Source organism: Vulpes lagopus, chromosome 4 (genome assembly GCF_018345385.1).
Source record: "Vulpes lagopus strain Blue_001 chromosome 4, ASM1834538v1, whole genome shotgun sequence".
In the NCBI taxonomy this organism is placed as follows: Eukaryota; Metazoa; Chordata; class Mammalia; order Carnivora; family Canidae; genus Vulpes; species Vulpes lagopus.
In genome coordinates, this window is record NC_054827.1 from 134,718,630 (window position 1) to 134,731,004 (window position 12,375).

Consider the following 12,375-nt stretch of genomic DNA (forward strand, 5'->3'; position numbering starts at 1 on the left):
TTTTACAGATGGGAAAGCTAAGGCTCAGAGGGGCTTGCCCACACACAGGAAGAGCAGAGCCTGGTTCCCACCTGGGTCTGGTTAGAGGTCAGATAGTGCAGGGGTTAAGAGCACATGAATCTGTGGGCTCACACTCCACTCTGGCACCTACCAGCAAATAACAAATCCCTTCATCACTTGGTGCCTCAATTTCCTGTTTTGTAAAACAGCAAAACAATAGTACCTACCTCAAAGGGCTGTTCTGAGGCTTAAGTAAAACTTGCGGAGTGCTGCCAATCGAACGCCAACTAAGTACTATTTATCTGCTGTTATGAGCATTATTTTTATTACTTTCCTTTGAAGCCATTATTCCTCCCTTCACACTAGTTCTAAAGTGTCTGAGTGAGGAAAAGGACGTGTTTCAGACACTGTTGCCTGTTCTGTTCAATCAGCCGATCAAAGAAACTTAATTTTTTAAAAAAGATTTTATTTATTTATTCATGAGAGAGAGAGAGATAGAGAGAGAGAGAGGGAAAGAGAGAGAGAGAGAGAGGGAAAGAGAGAGAGGGAAAGAGAGAGAGAGAGAGAGGCAGAGACACAGGCAGAGGGAGAAGCAGGGGGCCCGATCTGGGACTCGATCCTGGGACTCCAGGATCATGCCCTGGGCTGAAGGCAGATGCTCAACCACTGAGCCACCCAGGAGTCCTGAAACTTAATATGTTTTATAAGTTTTTTGAGAATTATCTGATCTAATCCCATTCAACCTGGGATCTTGTTTTCCAGCAGGCTGAGCTTTTATGGAGGACTTATCAGTCCAACTACACAGCTCAGCCAATTATACATGTAAAGACTGTGCAGAGTGTGGGCTATTACCACCTGCTGATGGAACGCACAGTTCCTGTATCTCAGTGTGAACGGTAACCTCACATCAATCAGAATCATTAATTTCAGAAAAACAGTGAACTCTGAATTCAACAGGTTTATATCACTGGACAAAAGAGGTTTTTCTTACAGAACAAAGAGACCTCTGGCTGACTGGGTAATAATATTACTGACTTCACTTTGACTGAAGAATGTCATTTTTTTTTTCCTCCTGCCCTTAAAGGAAGTCTTTAAAAAAATAAGTATGACTCTTATTTTTGGTAGAGGAGATACTTCACAGCTTTGTTGCCAGAGCAATGCCAACCGAGAATGCCTTCTGAGGTTGAGTGATTCAGGGAAGCAAGGACACATGTGCACTGGTTTTGTGGGTTTTCTAGAAAGTCTCTGAATGCCTCTAAGGTTTACACCATGGACAGCAGGCTCTCCCCAGCCCCAGTGTTCAAGGACACAAAGAACACTCAGTCTACTTGGTCTTAGTCCCGAATCCTCACACCACCAAACTTCTCTAAAAACCTCTGGGGCCAGGAGAGACTGGAAGCCTTAAAAAATGGCTAAAGGAAGAGGGGATGTTTGCTCTGGAGAAAAGACTCAGTGTGGGCTGAGGAAGGTTTACAGAATTGGAATGTTATTACAGGACACAAAAAATGAACTTTGGCTTCAAAAGCTCAAGCTATGACCAATACGTAAAAGCTGAAGAAGGAAGAGAATCTTAAGCAGGTTCCATGCCCAGCGTGGAGCCCAACACGGGGCTCGATCTCACCACCCTGAGATCATGAGCTGAGCAGAAATCAAGAGTCTGAGTCACCTAGGTGCCCCCAAACCCTTCTTTAATGAGAACAACCCAAAGACAGAATGGCTATTTCAGGAGACAGTGAGTGTTCCACCCTCGACGTGCCGTGGCCTGGTGAAGTAACCTTAGAGGAAATCATAACCTCTAGCAACGAGGCAAACAATACAGAAATTTCCCTCCAGTCTCTATCCTGTTTCCCATGGGGATGTTTATGATTCACATATATCCGCTTCTTAAGTCCAACCAGATGAATTTTGGGGCACCCTTAGGAGAAGAGTCCACCCTGGAGAAGACCAGCACAGCTGCCTAGACCCCAGAGAAAGCCAGCTCGCTCTTCTCAGGTGACAGCACCCAAGGAAGCCACCCATGAAAGCCTGGGTGGTTTGTCTTGGGAGACTCTTTCTCTGGTTTTTTTTTTTTTTTTTATTTTTATTTATTTATTTATTTTTTCTTTTTCTTTTTTTTTTTTCTCTGGTTTTTAAACCACTCCTAAGACTTAAAAAATGTACCTGCCGATCTCATAGAACTGCCCTAACTCTTAAGATCCGTGTCTCCTACTGTGAGTGTCCCAGCGTAGGCTGCATAATCACTTGGAATTCGTGGGGGCTATACAGGAAATTATCACAAGGAGTGGCTGGTTGGAATCAGCTGACCTTTAAAGGACCAACTCATTTTAGTTTTATAGGATTCTTAACTATCACAAGGTCTACTCCCAGAAGAGGCCAATTCCCCTAGGGGAGAAGATATTCGAGATAGGGCCTAAGACCCTTCCACGGATAGATTTTCTTTTCTTTTCTTTTCTTTTCTTTTCTTTTCTTTTCTTTTCTTTTCTTTTCTTTTCTTTCTTTTCTTTTCTTTTCTTTTTTCTTTCTTTTCTTTTCCTTTTTTTTCTTCCTTCTTTCTTTCTCTCTCTCTCTCTCTTTCTTGATTTTATTTATTCACGAGAGACACAGAGACATACATAGGTGGAGGGAGAAGCAGGTTCCCTGTGGGGGAGCCTGATGTGGGACTCGATCCTGGGACTCCAGGACCACACCCTGAGTGGAAGGCAGCCGCTCAACTGTTGAGCCACCCAGGCGTTCCCTGCAGATAGATTTCAGCACACCTACAAACTGGATGCGGATGAAGATAGGAGAAAAGGTTCTGGGTTCATCTAGAATCCCTTAGAATCCACTAACAATTAAGCCTAATAGGAGATGTCACCCACTGGATTTTCCAAAGATAGCCAGGCGAATATACCTAATTCCCTGATGAGGACAGTGACATTTGTCTATCGAGAGGTGGGTGTCTATGTGCCCTCTCCTTGAACAGGAACGATTTTATTGAGTCATTTTACTGCACAGAATACGATGGAAGTAAGTGAATTCGTGTGACTTTCAAGGTTAGGTCATAAAAGTCAATACAGCTTCCACCTGCACACACTCTCTGGCCGCTCTCACTGGCTGCTCTCCCAGCCATACTGTAAGGAAGCCCAGGCCACATGGAGTGTCCCAGCTCCAGCTAAGATCTCCAGCCAAAAGGCAGCAGTAACTGCAGACATGCTGTGAATAAGCTTTCAGGTGATTCCAGCTGGCTCAGGTGATGCCAAGTCCTGCAGAGATGAGCTGTCACCACTGAACTCTACCTATAGATTTGTGAGCAAAATAAATGTGTGTGTGTGTTTTTAAACCATATGTTTTCGGTGATGTGTTATACAGCCCTAGTAGCTGGAGCAGAGGGTGACCTTACGCAGTGGCACAATTCCATGCTATCCAAAGACGAGAACAGGTTTCCCGGGCTCACTCCACTCTAAGCCTTCCCTCCAAAAAGATCTCAGGGAGCCCTATTGCTGAACAGGAATTTGTAGCCAAGGTTCCCATGGCAACCCCATACCCTTGTGCAAGACTTCCTTATTAGGGTTTCACTGGAACATGCCCGAGTCTGTCTTTTATGCCAGGATCTACATGTAAGGTACACATAATTATCATTAGTCAATTTTTCTAGACTATTCCCCCAATTAAAGTGGCCTTCATTTTAAACAAGCCTAAGTAGTTGAAGAAACAGAATAACTTATTCATTTCCTCCATAAACAAAACTCCAGATCCTCCATGGCAGAAAGGTTTCACCTCTATTCCTAGAAGTTGGGTGTAGACTGACAGTAAAATTCCCAAATGAAGGCAAAGGAACTCAGCAATAATTTCCACCTGTACTATACAGTAAGATGAAATAGCATTAGCTCCTGGTCATTCTGGCAGTTGGAAAAGCTTTTCTCTCTCTCTCTCTCTCTCTCTCTCTCTTTCTTCTTTCTTCTTTTTCTTCCTTCCTTCCTTCCTTTTCTTTTCTTTTCTTTTTTTTCTTTTTAAGATTTTATTTATTGATTCATAAGAGACACAGAAAGAGAGGCAGAGACACAGGGAGAGGGAGGAGAAGCAGGCTCCATGCAGGGAGCCCGATGTGGGACTCAATCCTGGGAAACAGGATCATGCCCTGGGCCGAAGGCAGACGCTCAACTGCTGAGCCACCCAGGTGTCCCTAGAAAAGCTTTTCAATGCTTGCATCTGTACCACCATTGCAAAATTCTAAGACCATAAAAGGTGTCAGCTTAGCTGGTGGATTTGCACTGGAATGACAGTTTCATGAGGGAATCTGTTTTAGTTATTGTATCTTCAAAGCCTGGCACTTGGTAGGCATTCAATAAATCTCTGTAGAAAGAAGGGAAGAAAGGGAGAGAGGGAGGAAGGAAGAAACGAAGGGGAAGGAAGGAAGGAAGGAAGGAAGGAAGGAAGGAAGGAAGGAAGACAAGCTCTATGAATTTTGAAACAAGTACCATTTTTACCCACTGCACAAGTCTTACTTTACCGAGTAAATGTGTGACTCCCTGTGCCTTGGCAAACCCACAAGACCCGGGTATAATTAATATAATTAAAACAATTTAGATCCCTCAAATACAAAAGGAGCCCAGGGTTATATTAATTAGACAAGGATGCCATTAGATGGAGGAGGCTTTAATGCCCAGGTACCCTATAGAAGCAAACCAAAACCCAAGCCTGTAAATGCTGGCAGGTTAAGAAATTAAAACCTAAGGACAGGGGATCCCTGGGTGGCTCAGCGGTTGAGCCGCTGCCTTTGGCCAGAGCGTAATCCTGGGATCCCGGGATCGAATCCTGCATTGGGCTCCCTGCATGGGACCTGCTTCTCCCTCTGCCTCTGTCTCTGCCTCTCTGTGTGTCTCTCACGAATAAATAAATAAAATCTTAAAAAAAATAAGTAAATAAAACCTAAGGACAGCCAGTGAGACTTTCCCAAATAAGGCAACTGCTTGAGCTACAGCCGATCTATTAATTTCCTTGCTTCACTTCTGCCTCTTTCCTGTAAGTCCTTCTCCCAGCTCCTGGGAGTGGGGTGCTCCTAACTACTTCCAGTTGGGCACTGCCCGATTCAAACAGGTTTTTGCCCAAATAAATGCTTACAATTTTTAACATTCCTCAGTTTACCCTGTAATGCTGGGAGTATGTTAAGAATAACCAAGAAATATAAAAGTGTGGTACCTGTGTAGTCTGGATGATGGTCAAGTCATTCATATGAGAAATTCCTGTTCCCATAGCAGCTCGAAGGCCAGCTGTCCCGAACTCCATTCGAGCTCCAAAGCATTTTTCTAGTTCTTCTTTGTTACCGTCTGCAATTAGTTGTTTCACTGACTCCGAAGTTAAAGGATTCTGTGAAACAGAAATGTATACAACAGATACAGCCAGCTGAATAACAGAATAAAAAATCTGAAATATAAAAAAAAGACTCACAATAATTTAACCTATAGGGGAAAAGTGTATATATTTGAAAAGCCCTATACATATGGCTTTTCAGTTTTCTGATGATGTTGAAATTTGAAATATGAGGTACGTTTTTTTTTTTTAATTGAAGTACAGCCAATACACAATCTTACAGTAGTTTCAGGTGATTCAATTTTTTAATTATAACCCATGATATTGTGATACAATATGAAATATATATTTCGTCTTTGTCCCTGGCTCCCAGAACAGAGCTTCTGAAACCATTGGAATTTCCAGAGTGGGAAGGGTAAGAACATCTGCTGTTTATAACAAACCCCTTGGAGCCAAACCTGAGTTTATGCTAGTAGGGGTGGAACACAGGGCTGGTTGCCAGGAGACTTAGTTCCTGATTTGATACCTGGAGGTTGAGTTCACTCACCTGTAGCCAGTGATTCAGTCCCACCTGGGGAAACAGAACCCCCCCACAAAAACCCTCAACTGGAGTCAGAGACCTTCCAAGTGGTGAACACTTGGGTGTTTGGGGGTGTAGATACATAGAGCAAGGAAGCTCTGTACCCCTTCCCACATACCTTTCCCTTAGCAGCCCTTTCATTTGGCTGTTCCTGAGTCCTATCCTTTATTTAAAAAAAATTTTTAAAGACTTTATTTATTTATGAGAGACAGAGAGAGAGAGAGGCAGAGACACAGGCAGAAGGAGAAGCAGGCTCCATGCAGGCAGCCCGATGCAGGGACTTGATCCCAGGACCCCAGGATCACAACCTGAGCCAAAGGCAGACACTCAACCACTGAGCCACCCAGGTGCCCTGAGATTATACAATTTATATCAAAACCTTACTCTTGTGGTGATTCTAATGTGTGCAATTCTTTCATATACCTGGTCAAATGTGAAGTTTGCAGTGACCCCAAGAGGCAAATAACAAAACCCTCAATTTACAGATGGAGAAGCCTGAGAGATGGACACTAATCTAGTGCTTTCTCTATCACATTAGCTGTTTCAAATAGACACTCATACGAATCATTGCCCTATTTTCTTTGTACAAGAGTTGCAGAAAATGTTAAGAATTGAGGAAAATGATAATCACCTTAATTCCACATCAGGCTTTTAAGCTAAGAATTCAGAGGAACAAGGGAGTAAGCACTTTATCTTCTAGTCGCTATCCAACTACTGAACATGCAGCCAAGATATCCCACATAATTAAACTTTGAAATGCTATTGCAATAAAACCTTGGCTTTCTGGAACGAAGCCCACTTTTCCAGATTGTTCCACCTTGGAAACCGGTAAAACCCCACTTTTCTGGTTAAAAGCAATAGCTACTGATCACAGAGCACAATCTGACCGATCAGATTGTCAGGTGCCCTCAAGGAAGGGCTTAGATCTGCAACACATAAATATTTGCTGAGTGAACAAGGAAACCCGGACTTCAAGGTCACACCCAATATCTGGTGATTCTCCTGTACACAGAGTAGATGTGGCAAACGCCAACTGGCCTTTGATAGCCATAAAAGACCAAATAGCCTGAAAGAAGCCAAAGAAGCCAGATTAGAAGGCTAAGTCAGGAGGGTGGCAGAGACCAGGATCAGCCATAAGAGGGACCAAGGCTGACAGCAGAGACGCAGGGGATGGAGGCACAGTGGCAATGCCGAGGGGACCTCCCTTGTCGCCCTGGGGGAAGCAGACCAGATGGCTGCAGTGGCTGGCAAGATGCTCCCCACTTGGCATCTGCCTCCAACCGAGGAAGACAGAGAGGAAAGTGCAAGAGGAGTGGTAGAAATTAAAAAAATAAAAAGGAACTGAGTGGTTCCGTCAGTTAGGCCAACTTGATTTCTGCTCGGGTCATGACCTTGAGGTCCTGGAGTCGGGCCTGTACAATGGGCTCTGCGCTCAGTGTGGTCTGCTTGGGATTCTCTCTCAAATAAATAAAATCTTTTTTTTTTTTATAAATAAAATCTTTTAAACAATATGTAAATAAATAAAAAGGATAATATCCCTTCACCTCTACCCAGGGAGGTCCTCTCTCTCCATAAACAGATACAACATTTTGTGGAAATTAGGTTTTTATTTCTTCAAAGAGAAAGTCTCATGGGAAAATGCATTATCAATGATGCCTTTATTTTATTTTTTAAAGATTTTACTTATTCATGACACAGAGAGAGAGAGAGAGAGAGAGAGGCAGAGACACAGGCAGAGGGAGAAGCAAGCTCCATGCAGGGAGCCTGATGTGGGACTTGATCCCAGATCTCCAGGATCACGCCCTGGGCTAAAGGCGGAGTTAAACTGCTGGGCCACCTGGGCTGCCCTCAGTGATGACTTTAAAAGGCTCCTGAGGGCCCTGGGGTGGCTCAGTGGGTTAACCATCTGACCTGATTTCAGCTCAGGTCATGATCTCAGGTTGTGAGATTGAGCCCAGTGACTGAGCTCTGGGCTGGGCATGGAGCCTGCTTACTATTCTTTCTCTCTCTCTCTGCCCCTCCCTTCCTTTAAAAAAACAAAAAACAAAGACGGATTCTACCCACTTCCAGTTACTAAGTTATCAGAAAAGGAAATATTTTCCTTCCCTAAAGAATTACAAGACTCCCTTTCCAGGAAAAGGAAAACCACCCAAAGGGTTGCCTGGAACATCCTGTGTGGGATGTGCTCACTTTTCTCGTACAGAGGCCAGACGTAAAGAGGAAGCCCTGGCCTCTGCTGACAGCTTGCAATCTCCCTTCCTTCGCCCTACAAGTGTGAGCAGTGTGCTGCGTCAGGCCCTAAAAACCGATGAGGGAGTAGAGGGGAACAGCTGTGGAACTTGCCTGTGCCCAGGGCAAAATGAAAATGTGAGACTCCTTGTACAACAAGTTTTAAGAATTTCAATGCAGGACGACAGAGGATTAAACCCAAGTGCTGGGCCCTCCTGGAACAGGGGCTGTACCACCCAACATACATCCCGCCTTTGAAGTCAGCCCTGGGGCCAGACATTAAGCAAAAATAAACCTACAAACAAGTTTTTGTTTTGTTTCCTTTTGTTGACCAATCTAGAGATGGTTTTAGGGAGCCCTAATTTACCTCTGGTCGGTGGCCAGGGCAGGCCTGTCGACATCAAACACATGTAAGTTCAGACCCAAAACAGGAGTAACAGCATGAGAAACTAGTTCAGGGGTAGAGCCAAGGAACATTCTGGGAAAACAAACCGCATGTCCCAAAGGAGCAAGTAGGAGAGCAAGTAGACATGGGGGGGGGGGTGCTGTCTGGAGTGGGGTCCCTGATTCTCTCTCTCTGCTCTAGCACCCAGGAGAGTAAACAGGAGAAAAGCTAGTAGTGCTGTGTTCAAGGAGCCCTTCTACCTTTCCAGGAAAGGCGGGGGCTGGAAGGAGATGCCCGAAGCAGGGCAGGCCCAATCAGGAGGGCCTATGTTCGCAGTGGAGCACCCGGGAGGGGTGGACGGGCCTAGTGGTCTGCAAAGTTCCCAGGAGCAAAGGCGACGGGATGGAGGGGGGAAGGGCTCCGGATCCGGGCTCCGGCGCTGCACGGCGGGCTGCGGGGGTGACACAGGCCTGCCCGGCCAGGTCGCCGGCGGCTCCGCCTCGCTCCCCGCGCCCCAGCTGGCAGCCCGGACCGCCGGGTCGGCCCCGGGGCAGCCGGTCCCGAGCAAACCTGGGATCTGCCACCCGCAGGCCCAGCGCAAGGGGCCCGGCCACCCCTGTTTGATGGGAAAAGCAACTCCGTGTTTCTGGGTTGCTGCCAAGCCACTTCACGCCTCCTAACCCCGCTCACACCGGGGGACTCCCGCCCAAGGTCTCGCCTCGCCGTTCCCGGGCACCTTAAACTCAGCCACTTAGAGCCCGGCCCCGCGGAAGGTTAGGACCGCCCCACACCGCGTCCCGGGCCCCCCACACCCCGTCCCGGGCGCCCCCTGCACCCCCCCCGGACTCGACTGCAGCTCGCGCCTCTGCTTCCCCGCGCGGTGGACGGAAATCAGGATTCCCGGGCGGGTCCCACGTCCCCCCGCGGCGGCCCCGAGGCGGGGCTCGGCCCGGTCCGCACGTCCGTGAGGCCGGAGCTTCTCGGGTCCTCCACGGGCCGAGCGCCCGGCGGCCGCGAGCGGCGCGGGGGGGAGCGAGGGCGCCCGCACTCCGCGGGAAAGGGAAAGGACCCACGCCTCCCCCGGCCCTCCCCCGCCCTCCCCCTCGTCGCCCCTCACCTTGTCCCATCGCAGCCACCGCGCCGTCTCCTGGTCCAGCCGGGGGTCCATGCTCGGGCCCCCCGGAGCCGCCGCGACCGCCGCTGCCATCCCCGCGCTGCCCGCAGCACAGCTGGGGAGGCGGCGGGACGGCCCTTCCGGCCAGACAGGGGCGGGGCGGGGCCTGGAGGGCCGGGGGCGGGGCCTGGAGGGGCGTGGCCTGGAGGGGCGGGGCCTGGAGGGAGCGGGCGCGGGGCCTGGAGGCCCGGGGTGGGGCCTGGAGGGGCCAGGGGCGGGGCCTGGAGGCGCCGGGGCGGGGCCTGGAGGGGCTGGGGCGGGGCCCGGAGGGGCCAGGGGCGGGGCCTGGAGGCGCCGGGGAGCGGGGCCTGGAGGGGAGGGGCGGGGCCTGGAGGGACCGGGGGCGGGGCCGGGAGGGGCCAGGGGCAGGGCGGAGAGAGGCGGGGGCGGGACCGGCCCTTCCGGCCAGACAGGGAGCGGGCGCGGGGCAGAGAGAGGCGGGGCGGGGCCTGGAGGGGCCGGGGGCGGGGCCCTGGAGGGACCAGGGGCGGGGCCTGGAGGGGCCAGGGGCGGGGCCTGGAGGGGGCGGGCACGGGGCCGCAGAGCGGGGCCTGGAGGGGCCCAGAGCGGTGGAGGAGGCGGAGGCAGGGCCGGGAGTGGCCAGGGGCAGGGCGGAGAGCGGCGGGGGCGGGGCCGGGAGGGGCAGGGGCGGGTAGAGCGGCGGGGGCGGGGCGGGGCCGGGAGAACCCGCGGCAGAGAAGGCGGTGTCCGGGAGGGCGGTGACAAGCTCCACCTCCTTGCGGTTTACCCTAATACCTGCAGGGGGCCTGGATCTGGGGACTGGGGCGGATGCACCCAACCGGCAGGGGGAAGGGGCGGGAGCAGTGGAGGGGCGCGGGAGGCAGGCCCGGGGAGGAGAGGAGGGTGTCGCTGAGAAAGTCTTTCCCAGAATCTCTGAAAGATCCCGACGTCACCTCCATCCATACAAGGGCCATTCACCGGGCTCCTACTGTGTGCCAGGCACCTTGTCACGACTGGGGCCAAGGATGAGTGAACTCACGCGGGAGCCTAAAAATGGTGTAGAAATCCGGAGGGTCACGAATAACTGAGAAAAATCCTGAAAAGGAACACAAGGGGAGGGTTAAGAGACACTGACAGTGGGACAGAATGGAGAGGCTGGAAACGAAATTGCAAGTGTGTGGACAGCTTATTTCAGAGGCGACACTGTAGAGCCAGGTAAAAGGACTTAGTTTTCAATGAATGATGGTGGCTCAACTGGATATCCAGGTAGCGAAAAAGGGAAAGAAGCTTGAGGCCCCGACCTCATATCACATGCAAATAAGCATTCCGGGTCAATTGTAGATCTAAGTGTGAAAGAACGAAAATTCTAGAAAGTATGGTAGGAATAACATCTTCATGACCTTGAGATCACTAAACTATAAAGGAGATGTATGTAGTGAGCATTAAGGGGTGTGTGCAAGAACATTTCTAGCAGCATTACCTGTAATAGCCCCAAATTGGAAACAACTTTATGTCCATCAACAATACAAAGGACAATACTGTGGTATGTTCATACAATCGTGTAAGTAGATTATGGTGTAGTCATACAGCAATAAAAACGAACAACTGCTGTACACATCATGGATCTTACAAACATTAGGTTTAGGGAAAGAAGCCAGACCTTCCCTCCCCCTGCCAATACCAGTATCGGACGATTCCATATATGTGACATTCTAGAATAAGTAAAACGATAGGGAAAGAAAGCAGATCAGTGGGTTCTAAGAACTGGAGATGGGGGAGAGGGATTGATTACGAGGGATTCAAGGGAATTTGGGGGGTGAGGGAACTGTTCTGTATCTTGATTGAGGTTGTGATAAACACAATCCCGTGTTAATGAAAAATCATAGAACTGCATACTCTGAAAGATACATTTCACTGTACATGAATTCACAGTATGTATCTCAACTTTTAAGTCTTAAGATTTAAAACTTTAAAAAGGAGGCAAGACTAATCTATGGACATCAGGACAGTCACTACTTTGGGAAGGAGGAGAGCGCCTTCTGGGATGCTGGGACTGTTTTAGTGACCCGTGTAGTGGGTGCCCAAGTGTGCTCATTTTGTAGTAATTCACTGGGCTGCACTTATAAATTGTACATTTTTATATGTCCTATTTCAATTTTAAAATGAAAACAGGGGCCCCTGAGTGGCTCAGTCAGTTGGGTCCAACTCTTGGTTTAGGCTCAGCTCAGCTCATGATCTCAGGGTTGTGACATTGAGCCCTGGGTCGGGCTCCACCCTCAATGGGGCATCTGCTTGGGATCCTCCCTGTCTCTCTGTCCCTCCCCCTGCTTGCAGCATACACTCTTTCTCTAAAATAATAATAATATAATAATAATAATAATAAATCTTAAATAAAAAAAGAGAACAATATGTATCCAGGATTTGTTGTATCTGGCCGATTAATCATATGATGACACTAATTATAATTACAGACTGATAGAAACATTAGAAGGGAAGCGAGGAGATTCCATGAGGGTGCCCCTTAGGGTGCTGACCTAGTCTGGGAAGCTTCCCTTCACACTTGAAGTGTATGTGGAGACACGAGGGAGGGACAGTTAATGTTGCAGGAGGCAGCCTGGACGAGGCTTTCCTGCTAGAGAGACTCTTTCAAGAGTTCTTCTCTGGAACCAAAAGGCCTGTGAGATTGGAACACAGGCAAAAAGAAGCAAAGAAGGGTGGGCAGGCTCAGCCTCCCCATCTGTCAGGGTGTCTGCAGGT

The 12,375-nt window shown here is 49.0% G+C and overlaps 1 protein-coding gene across 1 annotated transcript in view; it reads right to left on the reverse strand.

Annotated features, from left to right (window-relative positions):
* Positions 1 to 9,736, reverse strand: part of PGM2 (phosphoglucomutase 2) — a 37,986-nt gene extending 28,250 nt beyond the window's left edge. Inside the window, exons 1-2 of the mRNA XM_041753194.1 lie at positions 9,601 to 9,736; positions 5,179 to 5,346 (exon numbers count right to left, since the gene is read on the reverse strand). Of these exons, the coding sequence (XP_041609128.1) occupies positions 5,179 to 5,346; positions 9,601 to 9,690 (258 nt within the window). The 5' untranslated portion in view covers positions 9,691 to 9,736. The remainder of the gene's footprint in view (positions 1 to 5,178; positions 5,347 to 9,600) is intronic.
* Positions 9,737 to 12,375: the final 2,639 nt, after the last annotated feature.